Below are 21145 nucleotides of genomic sequence, written 5' to 3'. Positions count from 1 at the left end.
TCTTTTTTGGCACCTTAAATAGAGCCATAAGGACTGTATTTATCATTTACCTAATAATAATGCATATCTAATACAGTACTTTCTTTAAGTTTTGTTTATTTATTTCCAATTTAATGCACTTATATAATTTGAAAAGCATGAACCAATAAGAGCACTTGAAAAGTTCCTCTTTTATTAGAGATCTCTTACTCTTACTCTTATTAGAGTTTCTATTATTATCTCTTTAATAGAAAATTTTATTTATTATTAATTTTTCTCACATAATCAATAAACGGTAGACGTGTATGTATTTATCATTTATTTTCTTTGAAAGAGATATTTTAATAATATATAAACAAATGATTATCATGTAAACATTAAAATTTTAGAACATTTTTTTCATTATAATCAAGTTAATTAACCCGTTGCAAGCTTTCAACCTAGTAATTATTAAAATATGACTATTTTTCTTACCTCATTAGTCAGTTCTTAGGGCATCAACAATAGAGGTTTGTCAACAAAGGTTTGTGTACTTTTTAGAGGTTTGTTGACAAACCTCTCTATTGTTGGAGATGGGGTTTGAGGTTCATCCATAGGAATGGTTACACATTTGTATACGGGTTTGTTGATTGACATGGCAAGTGGTCCCCTAAAAGTTAGTATATTTTTATTCTCCAATAACATATACTTCCTCCATTCCATTCAATTCTATACATTTGCTTTATACACGTGTATCCATGCTCGTTTTCTTTTGTTCATATCATTAGTTACATATTAATAAAAATTATAAAAATTTGATATTTACAAAGTACTCGGTAAGACAATTTAAACAAGATCTCACATGACTATTTTTTATGATATAGATTAGAAGTTATATCGAAGATTCTCAGCACTTAAGAATAGTGCCCAAAAAACAAACGTATAGAATTGAATGGAATGGAGGAAGTATATGAGGGGAAAAAAATGGGTAATTTTATGTGGGTCCTATGATATGAACCTTGAAAAGGTTTGTCTATTGTTGTATATGAGTTTGTTATTGAAGAGGTTTGTTAAATTGATGATGTGTCATGTGACAAACCTCTTTAGAGGTTCATCTATTGTGGATGCCCTTATGTGCGCCTATACTGTGAAGCCTCTCAATTTAGAGATTTCACAACCATTCTAAACTAATCTAATCTTCTTCTCCAAATCGGGTTTGAAGGTTATTCATCTCAGTAGATTATCTCACCAAAATTTAATCAGGTTAGCTTATTTACATCCTCATTTCAATTACATGTCAATATTATTAGATCTAAGATTTCAGGGTTTGGTTTTGGCTTAATCGCATAAAACTAGTGGTGGTTGGACATTATTTGAAGGATTCGTTAAATTTTGTTAAACGGTTTAAAGAGAAATTCCGCTGAATTATACATTTGTTTTAGCAATTGTTACTTACTCCCTCCGTCCCAATTATTTATTTACCCTTTTTTATTTTCTCTAGAAGTATTTTAATCAAATGCGGACAAATGATTGGGACAGAGGCACGTCAGTTGTGTATTCGGTGAATCTTCTATGCATTTGATTGATTTCAATTTTAAACAATTTAGTAATTCTGTAGGTTAATATGTTTGGCCTTCAAATATATTGACAATATAGGCTCCTATTTACGCTTTTTTGTTACTAGTCGTTGCGCCGCGCCCTCCCGGGCGCGGAGCCCCAATTTGATTAACCGCTGACATAATACTAATGTGATTTTCGTATAGTTAATGTGCGCCTGGCCTTAGAATAACATGGTAATTACTTTACGAAGGTGGTCCCTACCATTTAGTAGACCCTAGCAGACACAACGGCAGCCTTACGCTACTATCTTTGGCAGTCAAAATCCTATAGTATAGCCCTGGGGAGTAGTGGGCTGCACCAGAAAGACAAAATAAAGTTACGATGGTATAGTCTAGATGGTATAGTCTAGATAGGATTCAGATGAGACAAAGTGAGGAATAAATGAAAGGAGTAAAACATTGTTTTGCAGAAAAGCTAGATACTTATACACAAGAGGTAGGGCTTGTCTAGTAGTCATATGTTCCTAATCTTCCGCTACATTCAGAATTTATCCTGCTTTTTTCTACCATTACAGATATCCATGCAACTGTCTCTTGGAAACCTAACCCGAAACGTTTCCTTCTTATACTTAAAAGTGTGCACCGGTTACAAAATTGTACCAAAATTTGTCAAAATAACCCTGCATTTTTCGGTATTTGGATTAGAGAGACTTTTTGGAGCACCCACTCCATGTATCGAGTTCTGGAGAGACCTGTTGTTGGCACTACCTGAACGTACAGCTTAGTTGTCCTTAATTTGTTTTCAATGTAGTCGAGGTAGGCCTCACTTTCCTGCATATAAGGCAAATATATTTATGGTTAGTTTCAGCTGCAGGTTTTTTCGTTAGGCTTCCTCATTAGGCTGACATAGGTCAGGGTATCTCAGGTTATTTGCGAGATGCATGAACACTTCATCTAATGTAAACAGAATATTTGGGCACTGCAATTGCTTCGGAAGGTGGAGTATAATCTTCAAAATGCATACAATACAACTACATTCTCCAATTTCCATAGGCATATCGGAATGCGAAAGTTCTATGTATTTTGGAAAAATGACTACGGAGAATACCTGTGCAGTCATTGAGTACCAGAAGGCAGTTTTCACTTCCAGAAGGCTTTCTACATTTTCGGTGTGCGGTGAGAGTATACTCTCCAATCTCGTCTGCTGCCTCAAATGTTGCCGCCATTCTATATACACAAAGCGTACCGGTAGGCAACAGATAGGTGCAGGTGTGTCAACGCGCAGCTTCCTAAAACCATACCTCGAATGCTGCAACTCCTTCCTATGCGATAATAACTGTGCAACACTAAATGAGTAAACCAGGTGTAATGAATAGCGAGCTAAGCGCAAAACAGTTCAAGGCAAGCATCGAAGGCATTGAAGGTTGAGGTCAAACTAACCATGCAAAAGTAAGCATGACATATGCCATTCGATGACGGCTCTTGCAGCAGCTACGTATCGCGACACGACGTTCTTAATCTGCTACTTCTGAGTACAGCAAAAACATGTCGGATTGTTAGTGTTAACAAATCTTATAATTTTTGGACGTGTGGTTAGCCACATGTTAAATAAAGAGTAGCTAAATCAGTTCAAAAGCAGTACATATGAGCTGGACTTTTCGGCTTGGAATTTGACAAATCTGCCCGTACAGCACTAAAACGTCCGACAGCTCGAACAACAGTTGGGGCCCGCGTAGTTAAACCAGCGCAATAGTTTATTAGAAGTAAGTGAACTAAAATTCATGGGAAGCATTAATGTGAATCAGGCAACACGGCTTAATAAGACACAGCATATAGTTGAGATGGGATTCAAAGGCTCGAACCTAGAAGCAGCATCTAGTGACACTAAAGGTCACCTTGTTTCTTGCGAATAAATGAACGGTTTGGAGAGCATTGATGCACATCCAAGCTTCAGTTAAGCATTTGAATTAGAACATCCAAGCATCAGCCAATGAAGTGTGCACAAATAACACCTAAGAAGTGTGCACAAATAGCACCTGGTATTGAGGTAGGAACCACAAACCATACCTACCATTCGAAATCGCGAAAATGGCAATTTGCCCCTTTAACTTTGTGCAATGGTGAAATCAGGCCCCTTAACTTTCAATTGTAACAATTAAGCCCCTTAACTTTAATAAAAGTGAAATTCAAACCCCGATTTTTAATTTTCATTTAAATCTTCACAAAAATTCATTTTACATTTATATTATACAACTAATATCACATAAAAATTATTAATTTTAACTTTATTAATTAATATAAATTTAATTATCCACCTAAATAATAATTTTACCTTCATCTATACTAAAAAATAAAAATATGATAAATTTTACGAACTATTCTTACATTCATAATAAATTGTCTAACAATTGTAAATTTTTTTTAAAAAAAATCACTCTATTACAATAATATCTTGTATAAAAGTTGTAAGTTTAAAAAATTAAATTTTGTAATTTATTAATTAGATTATAAAATGATTTTTTTGTGAAATTTCATGAGAAATTAAACAATGGAGTTTAATTTCACTTTTAACTAAAGTTAAGGGGTTAAATTGCTACAATAGAAAGTTAAGGGGCTTGATTTCACCTGTGAACAAAGTTAAGGGGGCAAATTGACACTTTCGCGGAAATGGATTCAAAATTGATTCCCTTTCACTGATGCATATAATAACCCAAAACAAAACACGAAGAGGCAGAGACATGACAATTAGAGCGCACCGCTGAGATGCTGACAGAATGCATGAGAAATTTTTAAGGAACCAAAATCCAAGAAATGTGGTATAAGCAGGAAGCGCTTGCCCCAAGGTTATACAATATAATTGGGAAAAAAGTGGTTCAGTGATCATAGTGTTAAACTATGATACACACAAGTACTTAGGTTGTGCCATATTGGCTGAGTCAGAGAAAAATTATAGCGATCCCTTTAAAATGCGGAAATATTTTGTTAAGAAAAAGTTCCTGTAACATTTCTTTTTAAATGCATAACTGGGAAAAACCTAAAACACCCACAACTCTTTAGTTTTCTGGGTGTCCCACGACCACAGAGGAGAAGGTTTTGGCTTAGACCTATTGGTAACATTTCAAAGATAGAGAAATCAGCTTTCTTAAGAGTAGGAGCATCATTGACAACATTCCCCGTAACACCGCACGTCTTCCTCGCTTGCAACCGCTTTACAATTCTAGTTTTTTTGCTCTAGATCATCTTACAAGTTCAAAAGCGCTAGGTATATTTGAGAAAACTAAAATTTGAGTACTCTACAAAACACACACAAACTAACAGAATTCTAAAGGGAAATCAGCGAGCCTTGTGGAGTAGTCGGATCCGACCTTAAATGTAAGTGCAACTGAAATCATTGTTTAGTCATTTAATAGGCCTGACAAAAGTAACAGAGGCTATTTACCAGGGAAGACACCAGCAAATCCATCTACCTTTTCAATGAGATCGTCAATTAGCAAAGAAGCGATGGCCTCATCCTCGATCTGACCCAATAAAGCAGATGAAGGATACACGTTAGTACCCATACCCTATCGATGGCCAGTTTCTTAACAATGGCCAGCTGCCACCCAAATTACCGAAAAAAAAATTCTTAGCACGGATGGAAAGATTACATCCATTAGCATTGGCTTCCAATTACGTCGTGCAAGAAGAAAAGTACTTACAACAACGAAAGAAACGTACCAGTGATTATCGTAACATTCACTCCGAGATTCAAAGCCCTTCTAATAGTTTCTGCACGGTCATGTCTTGGTCGGTTAAACAGAAGCATGAGGCCGATAAATTGCCAAGGGACACCAGGGCTTTATTTGACACCTTCTAGAAATTCCTGAAAGCTCAGAATCGCATACCAATATTCTCGTAGCAAAGCAAGTACTTAACTCCCAACATTTCTTATACTGTATGAAATTGGCTTTTGCTTTGCTACCGCTGGTAAGCCCAGGCCGCGTTCAACAACTTTCTCTATAACAACATGCACTCTTTTCCTTTACTCGGCTTGTCATGAGCAAGATTCAAGATCTGCAAATCACAAACAGCACAAGTTCAAATTATAAAACAACATACGACTAACAACAATCCAAAATTTAGCGGGCAGGTAACCTTTATTTAACCAATATCTACATTGACCAGTAATTTCTTCACATATATGTAGACGTACATTGTAAAAATTCATATTGGACTAACCAAAACGACAATTTTAACTCTTATTAAAAAAATTGTAACTATTCTATACTGTGAGAATTTATCGGTCACGGTCAACATCTTCTGACCCCCGAAAGTCAAATGGTGTCAATATATTTGGTGAAGGGAGAATTAGATTGACAAATAGCTGTTCCGGAGCACCTTTGCGTACCCGATGCACTTTACCATTGCTGTCAAATTCAGCTAATGCTGGCCTTCTGCTAGTTGGATTAATTGGCAAAAAGTGTATCTCTTGAACTCCAGCGTGTGCCTATAAAATGTGCAGACAAATTACTCGAGCCACAAGTAATAAGAAAAAGTAAACTGTTTTAAAAATAAACCACCAAACAGCAAACCGTCTTTGGGGACAGCTAATATGTCAACTATGCCTGCATTCATTGCACCCTGGTTTTCTGTCCGGGATGCTCGAGTCGCCATCAAAACATCAGTATTGGCATCGACAGCTTTTGCAAAGATCTGCAAGTTAGTTTGATAACAGTTTAATAGCATGAATCATAATAGCTCTCCAAGTGAGATAGATAGAGGTCAAACAACTAACTTCAATCAGACTCCTATCAACCGTGAGCTTGTGCAATGTTCAAGTTTCAGTTTTGACACTACACAGCACATCCATACCAGCTATCTCCAACAAATCAGGTACTCTTTTGGTGATAGCTCCCTAAAGACGGTTATAAATGGTTTTAGACCTCAACATCAAAGACCCTACAGAAAAACTCGTGTAAAACGGTCTTACCAATATAAGGAATCCCAAAAAGATTCGGGATGGTCTAACATATTTTCCGCCGACCATTTGATTGTATATGTTTTCAAAATACGAAGGGAATTTGGAAAACTGTATATGTTTAAATGGGGGCAAGGGAGGTATGACTCAGTATGAGGACGTATACAAGACTCAATGAACATCTTAATACCATTAGGGTTAAGAGATAAAACAGCCTGTTGAGCGAGGCAATGGGAACCAATAGCCATGGTAACTAACAGGGCAGTGGACCTGGCAATAGGTATTCCACCAATGAGGAGGACAAGCAAATTGTAAATTCTGGGACGTTTTCCACGGCATTGTATAGTGTACATGACAATGATTCCCACCAACATTCCAACAACCATAGAACATATACAAAAGTCCCCATCAGTAGTGAAGACCTGCATAGAAACAAAACATCTCAGAATGAATTAGATGGGAAATTCGGAAAAGCACACAATTTATGAGTGTAAATTTGACCTTTTGGAATTGACCAACTTGGTTGCTTAAGTTAACAAGGTGAACAACCTACCCAAAAAATGTGTGGACTCCAGTCTTCAGTTGTAATGACGATAGCTTCAATTTCTATTGCTTGTAAGTAGAGCTCGAGTAAACACCATCGTTAAGGCCTTTTGTGACTGGGAGATCTCCTCGGTCAATGCAGTCTGCAAACGTCACAGTTTCAGTAAACTAAAGACGAATTTAGAATGTCATGACATGAGTGTTTGATACCTCTTTTAATAGTAGGAAGTAACCTACCTAGTATTCAAAGGTGCTCCCCCCAAAAGATGAGCACCTGCTCAACACTACTCCAGTAATTAAATGGTGGGGTAAGGGGTTGAAGGTCGGCATCTTCCTTCCCGATGTTTGTACACCACAAAGAGTTTGCTTCTAACAGATTTCACGCCAAAGGGCGCAGAAATGCATTGAACAATGGTCTATCTATGTTAAACACAAGGAATCCAAAATGAATAAATAGGAATGAAAGAAAAAAAATAGAACCACCAAAGAAAATCCACTAAACGGCAGGACCTTAAGCACCATGGAAGGTGCTGGAAAGCAATAATAACAAAAACCATTTGCATCTCTAGAAATTAGTAGCTAAAATCAAGGCACCAGCAGACGTATCAAAAAACGTGAACATACACAATGGGATAGCGAAGCTCACACAGCACCCGTCAACAACAAATATAAAACAAAGTAAGCATTATAGATTTTATAATGCAATTGCGTCAACAGAGGAAGTCCTCTTGCATGATCACCTTTTTTTAATTTTAACTCATAAACCGGGACTATAAAACACTGGCCTAAAATATTATGTCACAGACTCACTCAGGTAACTTCCTTCCCAAGGGAAGCCAAAACATGTAATTGAAACTGAATTTTTTTAAAGAACCTGCCTCTGACTGCGACCATTACAATAGTAGGCCCCCTGCATACTACAAACAACCAAATTACCACCAAATTAAACGCAAGTGCCCAATCATCACCGTTGCAAACGACAAACCTTGTCTATGACCATTACACATAATAGGAATTGTTATGGACATTTAAAGGAGTCTTTGCCGCGACCTTATACTCCCAATCTCTGCAACCCACGACAACAACAATCACAACAACGACAAACAAAATACAAAACTCTAAACGGATCACAACTCTAATAGTATCACAGTAAAGAACAATAAAGTAGTAATAGCAGTCACAATAATCATACCAGAAAAGCGCTCACCCCAATTGTAACAATAATAATGATTTCCACCTCATTCCCCCTCGCCAACAGCAACCACACGCCCTGTTACCAAACGCTCCCAATTCCTATACGAAAAACAATGAAAAGATAATCAATAAAATCAACAACACCACCACCACCAACAAAAACAACAACACAACAACAACAACAATAACAATAACTATTTACATCGCCGGTAATAATAAGCCAACATAGCCCTTGAACACATTTCCAATGAGTATAGGCAGTTGCCAAACTAAAGAAACCATAAGTTCAGGTTTGATTAAATACTACAAGCAATAAAACACACATAAACAGATTAAGAATAGCAACGAGAATCAGCAGATACCTGACTGCGGAACATAATTTCCAGCCCCACGGCCCTCACCCACAGCATTCCTCATGTCCCCTGCACACATATCCAATGACTACAGTCAACCAGTAAACCAAAGATACTACAAGCTAAAGTTAAGGTTAGACATACTTCAAACAAGAAAACATACCAGAAACCTGTAAGCAGAAACGTGTAAGCCTTCGCCGAAATCTGCAGTGATCGGAAGCAGAATATCCAAACTTAGGAGGTTCATCGAGACATTGGAAGTTGACCAGAAGTCAGTCTAGCAATTTGCAAGGTTAAGCCAAAAAGTGTTAAAAAATAAGGTGTAGAAGGGCTGCCGAATAGCATATGAGCAGTAGCTTAGAGGCAAAGACGATGCTAAAGAAATACGGCAATGGAAATAACAAACCCAATCAACTTTCCCTAACTTAACCAGTAGAAAAGCCAGTGACATCATGACCTCTATTTTATAAAAACCCTAAATAAGCTAACCTAAAACACATTAAAACCCAAACTAAGAAACCAAAATCAATAGATACGTTTTAAAAAAAGCAAAACTACGCGAAATAAACACATAGATCAAATTGTACAATCACCCAGTAGCCCGAAAGTATTACACACACCAGGAACTATTGCTGAAATTCAAATGAGGCCCTGCCATCACTTTATACTCCCGATCTCCGCAGCCCATGACAACTGCAATCACAATGACAAACAAAATATAAGAGCTTTTAAAGGAAGGCCACAACTCCGACTGTAACACAGTAATAAATAAATAAAAAGGAATAGCAATAATAATAATAATAATAATAATAATACCAGAAAAGCGTCCACACCAGTAATAATAATAATAATTTCCGCCTCAATCCCCTCACCAACGGCAACCCCATACCCCGTGACGACATACTCATAAATCCTATATGAAGGACAATGAAAAGTTCAACAAGAACAACAATAATAAACTTCGAACAAAAATACTGAGATTTGCAATAATAATAATAATAATAATAATTATTATTATTATTATTATTATTATTATTATATAACTATTTGCATCGTTGGAAATAATGACCCAAAATCAATCAAGGCATAATCAGAATCACGAAAAACGTAAAGGAACACGATGAGATAACGAATCTCACATAGCACCAACAACAATCAATATCCAACAAAGGGATCATTATAATATTCTAACAAAAATAATAACGAAATCAAATTGAAATAAACGATAAAAATGGAATTCATAGAAAATACCTTTGAGAGGATTTTTGATTAGAGCGGGTAGGGTTTGCTGAGGGAGTGGTATTGAGGGGTGAGAAGATCGAGTTGAATGAGAATGAGCGGCGTAGAGGGACACAGAGAAAAGGTAAAGAGTGTGGCTGTGAGTACATGACAAAAGGAGGGACGAGATACAAAGGGAAGATCTGACGGTAGAGGGGAGACTTGCTCGCGCACTATTCATTGCTACAGTCGCAGCAAGTTCTCCCTTTTTAAAGGGTAAGGATTCTGGCTTCTATTTTGACGGAACATTGTCAATCATCCCATATAACTAAACCCCAACATCCGTTAATTTGGCCTAACTTTTTGGTGCCAGGGTCTTTTACAGACTATCTCATAGTTCAGATAGATTTTTTTGGTACAAATAGTTAAACCGTAAATTATATCATGCAATACACCATATGGATATGTCGTATCATCATACTGATCTTGCCATATGTTTTTGTATGTTGATTAGTTATAAAATCAGGGAAGTGGTAACTAAGTTTGCGTCGATGTGAGAATAACGCTGGTAATAACCCCTTTACTTTTGGTGTAAATAACCCCCATAACTTTCTTTCTAAAGTGAAATCAAGCCCCCTTCTACTTAGGTCAAAATCTCGTAGGATTGCCAATTTCTCACCAATATCTCATATGTTGTACATATTACGTATAATTTTCACCCTTTCTACTCTATATACTTATACAAATGCATGTATCCGCAAGATTTATACGCCTTATTTTAGCACATTATCCAACAATTCATATGTCCCACCACTTCTACCTTTGACTTTCTCTCTCCCTGACGTCTTGTCTATCACCCAGAACACTCAACACCAACATTATCACTTCTTTTTCCTTTTCTAAACTTTGCCAAATAAATAAATTTATTCTTAAAGAACTGTGCGAGGAGAGTTTCATTGTTGAAGATGATTCAGAGATTTAGACTAAATGATATGGCATTCTATTCTCAAAGAGGCGATAACAGTCTCAGGTTTCCTTGTTTTTCCCGAGCCAGTTGTTTACGGACGTAGCAATTTAATTTTGTGAAAGTTGCACCTAAATCTCAGTGTTAAATTACGAGCAATTATACGTAATATTGGTGAGATATTGGTGAGAAATTAACAATCCGGCGAGATTTTGACCGGAAAAGTGAAAGGGGCTTGATTTCAGTTTATTACAAAGTTATGGGGGTTGTTTACACCAAAATAAAGTTAAAGGGGTTATTCTCACATTGATGCAAACTTAAGGGGCTAGTTTACCACTTCCCCGAAAATAAAATTCTCTAGACAATGCATGGTTTTGTTTACTTAGTTTTGAATATTCCAAATGCAACCGAATGCATTATTACGATATCAACCTTTACTTTTAGTTTTAGTTGTAGGTTAAGTACAATCTATTCAAATAAATTAGATTTTTTCTCAACAGTTTTTTTTTTTTTTTCCAATCATGCTACATTCACTAGTCTTATGGTGTGTTTGGTTAGCAAAAGTGGAGGGAAAGGGAGGGGAGGGAGAAGGAGGGAAGGAAAGGGGAGGGAGGATGAGGTGTGGGTGTTTGGATACAATTTTCCTCCAAATCATAGTGAGATTTTGATTAGGCTTGGAGGAGGGAAAATAGATCCCTCCAAATCTCTCCCCCTCCATTTCCCCCCACCCTTATTTGCTATCCAAACAAGAGATTTTTATACCCCCCTACTCTCCCTCCCTTTCTTTTCCCTCCCACCCTCAATCCAAACACACCCTTAGGCCTTGTTTGGATAGAAAAAAAAGAGGGAAAGGAAGGGGAGGGGGAAGGAGGGAAGAGAAAGGAAGGGGAGGGGAGGGAAGGGAGAATGGAGGAGATGATTTTCCCTCCAAATCTTGCCTATGTTGGTGGGGAAATAATATGCCTTGTAGGAGGGAAATGGAGGGATCCATTTTCCCTCCCCTCCAAATCCCTCTACCTTCATCTTGCTAACCAAACAATGGATTTCTCATCCTTTCAATTCCTTCACCTCACTTTCCCTCCAAATCCCCCAATCCAAACACACCCTTAATGACTATTAATGTTTTTGCAATATTCATTTTTTGACAACTTCCTTTTTCTTACCCTTAATTAATTTAGAAATCTTATCTCGACTATACTCTCTCATATTTCATAGACTAAAAACCCACGCAATGAAGATATTGTTCCAAGGCGATCTGCTGTAACTATCATTTGTTTGTTTTTTTTTTTTTTCTCTCAAGTTTTACTTTGATTAATCAATTGAATGGTTATTTCATTTCCTTCCGATTTTTATGCTATTAGTTTCTCTAATTTCGGTTTCTTTGAGTTCTCTAGAATATATAATATGTTCGAATCTATTAGTTCAAGTATACTATTTTTAAGTTTATAATAATTTCTATTACTGCTCGAGGATTTTGGATTCCTTAAATATGTTGCCAAAATGGTATTTTGTAGGAATACCAGACTTAATGAGTTGGACATATTTCTTATCGCGAAAGTGGTAATTAGGCCCCTTAACTCTGATCAATTGTGAAATTAGGCCCCATAACTTTTATTTGGAGCAATCAAGCCCCTTAAGTTTCATCAAAAGTGAAATTCAGCCCCATTTTTTAAATTTACACAAGAATTTTAATTAAAAACAATTTATATTGGTATTAAATAATTTATTAAATAACTAAAAATTACTAATTGCAACTTTACGAATTTTTACATAATTTATTAATCATTGAAGAACATTTTTACATACATATTTAGTAAATTATTTATAATTTATATAACATTCATACATATATAATAAATTGTCTATATATTATAAAATTCAAAATAAAATAATTTTCAATATTTAATATAAATATAAAAGTTCTAAAATTATAAAAAATATATTTTATATTTGATAAATTGTATTAAAAGTGATATTAATATAAGAATTTGGTGAAAATTATGAAAATGGGGTTGAATTTCACTTTTGGTGAAACTTAAGGGGTTTGATTGCTCCAAATAAAACTTATGGGGCCTAATTTCACAATTGAACAGAGTTAAGGGGCCTAATTACCACTTTCGCGTATTTCTAATATATTGTTATGACTATTCCTTTCATATCGATCAATGTTTTTCCATAAGATTGGCCTTGGAGATCAAAGATTTCAGTGGTTATTACACACGACATTAAATGTCTTCATTTTGATCAAGGCTCTGTCATGCTGATCACAATCAAAAACATACTATTTGGTGGAGCGAAATTCCCCCCCTTCCCCACAAAAGACTCCAAACTAGCACGCTTGAAGATGTTCTTGATGCTGACTCTGTCAATTTGAGGGAGGGGATGTTGTTTATCATAATGATGTTTATGCATTTAAAGTTGTTATTTCGAGTCTTTATTGAAAGCATAAATGAATTACCCGAAATTGTTGATGGGAAATGTTATCCTTAATACTTATGTGCTTCTGTAAAATGCTTCTATATGAAATTTTCTTAGTTTGATTTTTTTTGGATGTATCCAAAAAAAAAAGGAAAAAAAAAATCAAAGTGTGACTATTTCCTTAATAAAGAATTGTATAAGCAGGGTCACAATTCCCCTAAATATGAAAATAGAAAGTAGTCTAACAAAATTATGAAAGTCCAACCATCTCAGTTGTTAGACAATAATAATAAAAAAAATTTTAAACATTGTTTATATATTTTTTTATATATGTCCGTGCAATTTTGCACGGGTACTAAGCTAGTATATGTATATATACCCCTCATATATAGTCTTGTTTTTCTTTTCTTCTCTCTACCTTCACTTTACTATTCTCCCTTCTCGTTATTTGTTGTTATTTCACAACAATGAGTTCATAATTGTGCCCAAAAAAACAGCACCCAATTAATCAAACCAACTTGTAGTTGAGAAAGTAGTTTTGACAGTTGTACTTTTGAGTGGAGTTATAGGTGGAAGAATAGATTAGTGCAGTTTTCATCAAATTTAAGAAATGGGTCGATCAGCATTCGTAGGAATTGCAGTTTCTGTCGCATTATTGGCTTTTTCATATAAATTCATCCTCAAACCCCATCAACATAACAAACCCTTGGTAATAATCCCTCTTTTACTCTGACAATTCTAATGTATTAATCAATCATTGTTTATGTTTATTGTATGTGCTACTGATAATCACATTTATTTTTGCAGAAACTGTTCACACCCCAAGAATTAGCTCTTTATAATGGTACAGACCAGAGTTTGCCCATTTTCCTCGGAATTCTTGGGTACATTTCTTCCTTTTTAAAACCTCAAGTTGAGTCCTTTCCTACATAAATCCTGTTTGCATTAATGTTGGTTATACTGGTGGAGCGTTGGCAAATACGAGAACACTCTTCCATGTTATGAGAACCATGTTTTTGTGTCGTATTTTGTTTTAAAATTACTGAGATCTACTCATAAACAATAATTTATACGGACTACTTTTTAATCTGTTTGTCTTGTATTTTGTATTGGATCAGCTCTGTATTTGATGTGACCAAAGGCAAGTCCCATTACGGCGTTGGAGGATCTTACAATCACTTTGCTGGAAGGTTAATATTTTCCTGCTGCTCTACTCGTGTTTTTTTCGTTGTTGTTGTTGTTGGTGGTGGTGGTGTATGTGTAGGTATCTAGGTTGAGATCTAAATTGCTTACCAGCAATGTTAAAATTTCGCTATTGCCAGATAGTCTTATCTGATTATCTAATTCCAAATATCCTCTAGAACATGTGTAATTACTACAAAGATGCTCGTAATGTTAGACATGGCAAAACTGACCCAACCAAAACCAGACTCGGAGTAAAAATGAACAGCCAGAAGTTTACCTGGTACAAAATCACAGAGCCCTGAAATGATTGATTTGAAACAATACTTTTATAGTTATGACCTCAACTTACCCAAAGAAACCCAAATGTCTCACTTGCTAGGTCTAAGCAATGGTCGTTTTTTGTTGTGCAATTGAGACATGCACAATCATAATATCAGACTCTTCCTGTCATAATAGGGGTGTTGTGAAAATGACTGATGTGTCAATCTCTATGAAAGGCTGTTGGTGTGGCACTCGGTTTTACTTGGTTCACATCTGCAGTTAAAGTGTTTTTTTCTGAATAAGAAGACTGCTACGAATGAAATAAGCTGCATTGGATTCCTGTGTTTCTACTCATTGGACGATCAAACAAATCTCCTTGAAAACTAAAGTAGTAGTACTTTCATCCCAAAAATTATTGTCCCCAACTTTGGTACTTAATTTTTCCAAATATATGTATAGGTACAATGTACAATCTGTCAGGTTTGATTCATCAAAAGTCAAAACCACTATTTTCATATCATATTATCATCAACTTTCAATAATTATACCTATTGGATATTATGAGAAAATATCGATCAAAGTTTGACTACCAAAGTTAAAGGGGGACAATATAAATAGGATGGAGGAAGTATCACTGACTGAATCATACTGAAGTTGGTGGAAGACTGGAAGGTTGACGCGTTCTATCTCAAACTGTTCTGAAGTCAGAGGACATTGCATTAAATTAGTCTCAAAAGCTTTTGAAGCACGAAATCTTTTGTATAGAACTATCTATTAATCGTCAAAATTATTGATGCCGCTATAAAAGGCTAAACTGCTTGTTTATGGTAGCTGTAAATGACTGATGTTTGCTCCTACTAGCTTAAAAAGCAAAATATGTGGACTTGTAAAGCTATATTTTCCTCCTTTGTATATTATGGCCAATGATTGAGAAATAATCAGGAATTACTAGAAAAAAACGGAGAACTACTTTCTAGAAGAATACATGATCCCATTCTGTGAGACAGTATGACTTTAGTGTAATTTTTCTAGTCAGTGGAAACTGAGAAATATTTCTGTTATACTTATTGTTGGTTTTACTTATTGTATCGACACACACAGCTCTTACTATCTGTCTTATGGTCTTTAAATTGCAGAGATGCTTCACGTGCATTTGTTTCAGGAAATTTCACAGGTAAGAGAATTTCAGTTGTCTGAGAGGCTCAACGGTTATTCATCTTGGAAGTTTTCTGATAAAACTCTTTCTGTAGAGATGCTACATTAGGATTTTTATATTTGGATAGTCTTTTGTGTGTGAAAATAATAACTACAAAGCCTTATTTCTAATATGATTTGGGTCACCTAACTTGAAAATTATATCAAAACATTAATGTGACGGGAAAAACTTGAAAAAGTGGAAAGTAGGGAAACAAGATAGTAAGACAAAGCAAGATGTGCTAAAAATAACTGTGAACAGGAAAAAAATCTTGAAACTTCAAAAATGACTTTTGGATGAAAGCCAAGTAAAAAAATTAATTGGGATACAAAAGTGATGAAAATTAGGAGGAAAAAGAGTGTTATTTTTTCTGATAGAAAAAGAAATATTACTGAAGAAATGAAGTTGTAGAGAACAATTGGACGAGGGGTCCTCAGTTGCAGACAATTTCAAAGAAGTGCAATTTGTTGCAATAAGAGGAAAAGCTGTTACAGAACGTTGTGTGTATGTCACTATATCCATTGCTCCAAATTTGATGTGGAAGTAATTTTTCCTTTGCTCTCTTTCAAGAGGTGAGGGCAGAAAGGAATGCCACAAGTGAATGTAGGGTAGATTTGTAGTTTGTGTTCCTTCCTGTTCCAATTGGAATGGCAAGAATTAATTTGTCATTATTTATGTTCCCCTATTTTTCCGTAAAGGTGAATGGAAGGTGTAAATAGGTCTTTTCTTCATGTTGTAGTGAATCAAACCAGTCTGAGTTTCTGTTTAAACATATACGTCACCATGTCCGAACTCTGAATCCAGAATGTTCAATCTTCACGTACGGTGAATGAAATTTGGCCAAAGGTACTTTGTTATGTCAATTAGATCCTAATCATTTACATTTTTAAATCCTATTAGTATCACTTGCAGTCTTGCACTCTCCAATTTTAGGTTTATGCTTTCCTTTTACTTCTACTGTTCCACCTTCCACATACTGACTGAAATGTCACTGATCCAGAAGATGTTAGCTTCCATATTGTCTGTAATTCACCGAGATAAAATTTTATCTTCGAAACCAAAAAACATAGTTTACTAAGGAATCAGACTAGATTTATTTAACTAAATTAAATGCCTATTTAACGGCAAAAGAACTACTAATTTTGCTGCTGTAACTCTTTGCTGTAACAGTTCTGATGAAAAACTTGGTTCAGTATCACTATGAGTGACTTGACTATCATTTGTTCACTTGTATTCTGGTTAAGTGTTTGCAGTTACTCTCGAATGCAGGAGATGCACTCACAGACACGCTACATGGGCTATCTAGCAGTGAGGTAACTGATCCTCCTTTGCTCGTCGACATGGATTTGTGTAAGATGCTTATAATTTTGGAACTACATTTCATTCCTTTGTGTGTGTTGCCCGATAGTAATGTTGATAAGACTTTCATACTCAAACTGAGCTTGTTGTATAAGATTGCATCTAATGCTGGATTCAGGCTTTCTTTCATTTTAAAGTTTAAACAAAATCATGTGAGGGAGTTTTCAAAAAGTATGCTTTCACGGGCTCACGGCTAGTAATTGATGAACTATTTCATTTGCTTCTGCAGGTCAAAAGTGTAGTAGAATGGCGTGATTTCTACGTCAGAACGTACAAGTGAGTTTTCTGAACTTTTTTAATTAATTTATTAACAGTTTTGTTAGTCATATTTAGAATCACTCAAAGGAATCCTTAGCTTACCAAATAATTCATCAAAGTGGCGAAAAGATTCAGCAAAAGATAACAAAACCGTCATCAGTTTATTTTGAGCAATAAGTGGACTAACTCCTAAAAAAGTAGCACTATAGACGTGTAAGCGGATCAACTTGTCAAATTTTATTAAAATTAGATGCACCCAGGGGCGGAGGGAGGGGGTAGGCTATATGGGCTATAGCCCTATGTAGTTTTAGGATAAATAATCTCTACTATCAAATGTAAGTAATGTTGAAATGTAGCATAGTTGGTTGTTGGAGTGTGTGGGAATTCAAATTGGTATTTGTTTATGAGAGGTTGTGGGATCAAGCCTTTCATTCAACATGTTTCTTAGTATATTTTATTAAATTTCAATACATTTTCACTTCTATTTTTGTGGTCGTTTTTACCTTACATAATACGGTGTTTTAAGCATTAAGTTCATTATGTTTTAGATGTCTTAGTATATTTTATTAAATTTCAATAGTTTCAAGGAAATAAGTCGACATTTAGTACATGTGCCAATTTAAAGACATATTTTTGACTCTCCTTTTAAACTTAATATACATCGTATTGGACGGTTGGACCCCAAATTACAAATACTACCTCTATCACTATTTAAACTTAAGAATATTGTAACCATATTTCACTTTTAAAATGTAGCCCTATATGTTTCCGAATCCTGGCTCCGCCCCTGGATGCACCCAAGAAGAGCGGCTTCTGCTGCTTAAAGATAAAGTCGTTCATAGGTTGACCCGGCCATTGGACCATCCATGCCCGACCCGCTAAACTTGTTCCATGAAATTACTTCAGTCTTCAGCATCAAATTTTAGCAGTATACAGATTTGATGCAGAAATATGTTTTGTTGTAGCAATATCCATGTAGGAGTAATATTGAGAATGCCTTTGCAAAAACTTAGTAGGCCCTGGCCCGCTAACTTGTCCCAAACCCGCTTGTCAATGAGTCTCCAAATTTCCATTGGGCCTGGCCTGTGTTTGGCCCAATCTCACATCACCTCTATTTAAAAATCAGCCTAGAGTCCTAGACCACGGGATTTGAGCCCCTTTAACATATCTGATTGCTTTGATCTAATGTAAAATGCCCCCTCCCCCCACACGCAAAAAATAATGTGAAGAATTTAGACATTATAGCAAGGTAGAGAAATTTTGCTTATCTAACATGGGGAATTTTTTTTTCAAGACTGCACTTTTCTGATGTAAGATGGTCTTCCCTTTACTTCTTTACTTGAAAGTGTTTTGCGTGGATTATTTGTACCATGTGTTAAGTTTAAGGTCTGTTGAGATTTTCACTTCACGTGATTCTGCAGATACTAAATCCTGTCCTGGGTTATTTTACAGATTTCTCGGTTGGCTAGTTGGTCGTTATTATGATGATCAGGGGCAGCCTACAAAACATTTGAAGGCCGCGGAAGCAAAGGCAGCGAGAGGTGCACAGCTCTTGGAAAAGCAGAAAAGTGAAGAAGAGAAGGTTCCAAGTTGCAATTCGAAGTGGAGTCAGGATGAGGGTGGAGAGGTAAGATTTTGTTGAGTATTCAAGTTATGACTTTCTCGAACTCTCTTATGGTTGTATCCTTTTTCGGTTGATTTCCTATGTGAATTTTCTCTTCATGAAAAAACGTTGTCTTCGGATCTTCCCTAGCAGTGGTATAAATGCTTCCAACTTCAAAGTGTATCACTGTTTGTTGTATTATGCACATGGTAGCTAATAAAGTCATAAGTGTCGTTCTTATAACCTAGGTTTAACGTCAGCATGCATAAAATGTCCTTGTGGCTATTACTCCCTTTACGGAAAAAAAAAAAAAAAACCCCCATTGTTGTATTACAATTTTTCGTAGTGTAGTGTTGTGCTTGCAAAAATGCAAATTATGCTAGAACACTTTTAAATGGGGACTTTTAAGGCCTTTTTTTTCTAACCTATGACCACTAGGCATAGGTTAGGTTAAGAAAACAAAAAAAAGGAAAAAAGTAAATGTATTTCTTGTAAAGAAAAGTAGAGTCCATTTTTGAAATAATGGTCAAAAATAAAATATTTGTCGTTTTGGGTCGGTTTTGAAAATATTTGTCAAAATGGTGTCCACATAGGCTCGGGATTTCTAGACCTGAAACACGCCACTACTAATGGCGTGTTTATAATGAGAGTAGAATAGAATAGTATTATAAGTACATGTTGGTGGACCAAAGTAGTAGTTAATATAATAGATTAGTATTATAACAATGACATTTTGTGTAAATAGACAAACTCAATAAGGATAATCATGTCCTAAAAAGGAAATGGGAAGGTTGGTTTTTTTTTTTTTTTTTTTTTTTTTGATATGGAAAGGAAACTAGGTTAACTAAAATTAACCTATAACATCCTCACGGATGTGAGCGGTAAAAGAAAGGCAAAGCCTTTCAAATTACCAAAGTAAAATCAAGAGCACCAAGGGCAAAAAGAATACTTTCGAGAGAAAGTCGGAAACTTTTAAAACCCAAAAGAAAAAAAAAAAAAAAAAGGAAAGAAGATACAAAATCGTAAAAAACGGATAACAAAAACAACTCCTCAATACAATGGACTGAAGGTCTGCCTCTTCTCACAACCAAAGCTTGTGGCAAAAAAACCAGGGAATAAATCAAGCAAATAAAAACTCTAGTTAACCATGTTCTTCTATTATCAATACATGATAATAAAACTCAAAGAAAATTTTGAGAAATTTCTTTACTTCTTGATTTCAACCTTTATTCTTAAGATGAATGACTAAATATAGTTCTCCTAAGCTAAAATGACAAACAAATAAAGTCGGATCTTAAATAAGGTGAAAGTCAAGAAGCTAGAAAGAAGAATAATTTCTAAAGATTGAGATACAAGGAAAGTTCTAGGGAAGGAGATGAAGAAAAGAGGGTAAGAAAATCAAAAACGATAATCAAGATCCATTTTCTGATTTCTAGGATTCTCTAATTTTAGAGGATTTTATCCCTCTAAAAATTAGAGAGTGGTGGGAGTTCTTTTCTCGTGGGAAGGTTGGATTTGAATGGGTCGAAAAGGAACAAGGGAAGGTTGGATTTGAATGGATGGAGTATAAATTATAGGATATTACAATTTCCCATAAAAACATTATTTAGTTATTTCTTTTTTTGTTTTCTTAACCTATGCCTAGTGGACATAGGTTAGAAAAACCGTTGTTAGATTTCATTGAAAGCTTGCTTTGTAAAATCCTTGACTTCTTAATTACACTGTTACTTCATTGTCAGGTATGGTGTGACAGCGGCTATCCAAGGCTGATGCAGAGACCTGTTGAGATTGCATTGACAGGAAAAGCGAGCAAGCGATGTGTATGTTTGAAAGAGGAAGAACTGGAAAATCCTGGTTTAGAAGTTTATGAAGAATGTGACTATCTCGCGAAAGCATGCAAAGTATAGATATACGTCAGAAACTAATTACTAATGGTTATATTGACTCGCATTCTAGCTTCTATTTAAAGTTGGAAATTGTCAACGTTGCGAAATACGAGTGCAAAGAGCCGAAACTTGTCTAATCCTGGAACATCCCTTTCTTGTTGCCCGACAATCCTGGTTTTATTATGCAAAGTTGGTGATTTTAGATATGCTAATATAGAGTTTTATGAAGCCAAA

At 35.5% G+C, this 21145-nt stretch overlaps 2 protein-coding genes across 33 annotated transcripts; one reads left to right on the top strand and one right to left on the bottom strand.

Annotated features, from left to right (window-relative positions):
- Nucleotides 1-1093: 1093 nt before the first annotated feature.
- LOC141642732 (membrane-associated progesterone-binding protein 4) lies at nt 1094-21145 on the top strand. Its single transcript, XM_074451650.1, has 9 exons — nt 1094-1221; nt 13734-13873; nt 13972-14048; nt 14283-14354; nt 15747-15784; nt 17075-17118; nt 17394-17440; nt 18875-19049; nt 20765-21145. The coding sequence occupies exons 2-9, from the start codon at nt 13775-13777 to the stop codon at nt 20930-20932; spliced, it is 720 nt and encodes a 239-aa protein (XP_074307751.1). The 5' UTR covers nt 1094-1221; nt 13734-13774; the 3' UTR covers nt 20933-21145.
- LOC141642730 (uncharacterized) lies at nt 1940-10090 on the bottom strand. 32 transcript variants are annotated; one of them, XR_012543405.1, is made up of 17 exons: nt 9816-10080; nt 9185-9257; nt 8728-8841; nt 8574-8633; nt 8210-8310; nt 7892-8083; nt 7255-7433; nt 7028-7160; nt 6665-6896; nt 6292-6411; nt 6089-6209; nt 5919-6003; nt 5235-5570; nt 4957-5035; nt 2958-3045; nt 2626-2853; nt 1940-2348 (listed from the first exon to the last, which is right to left on the bottom strand). XR_012543405.1 is itself a non-coding variant. In XM_074451646.1 (17 exons), exons 15-17 carry the CDS (start codon nt 2984-2986, stop codon nt 2187-2189), a joined length of 429 nt encoding a protein of 142 aa, XP_074307747.1. In that variant the 5' UTR covers nt 2987-3045; nt 3160-5035; nt 5235-5570; nt 5905-6003; nt 6089-6209; nt 6665-6896; nt 7028-7160; nt 7255-7433; nt 7892-8083; nt 8210-8310; nt 8574-8633; nt 8728-8841; nt 9185-9257; nt 9381-9477; nt 9816-10078; the 3' UTR covers nt 1940-2186. The 32 variants fall into 32 exon arrangements, 25 of the variants coding, with proteins under 25 accessions (XP_074307747.1, XP_074307750.1, XP_074307729.1 ...); XR_012543402.1 differs by having other exon boundaries at nt 4985-5035; nt 5905-6003; nt 9816-10079; XM_074451646.1 differs by lacking the exon at nt 6292-6411 and adding an exon at nt 9381-9477 and having other exon boundaries at nt 2626-2863; nt 3160-5035; nt 5905-6003; nt 9816-10078.

The sequence above is a fragment of the Silene latifolia genome, chromosome 2, assembly GCF_048544455.1.
Source record: "Silene latifolia isolate original U9 population chromosome 2, ASM4854445v1, whole genome shotgun sequence".
Taxonomy (NCBI): Eukaryota; Viridiplantae; Streptophyta; class Magnoliopsida; order Caryophyllales; family Caryophyllaceae; genus Silene; species Silene latifolia.
This window is presented reverse-complemented; position numbering and strand designations above follow the sequence as displayed.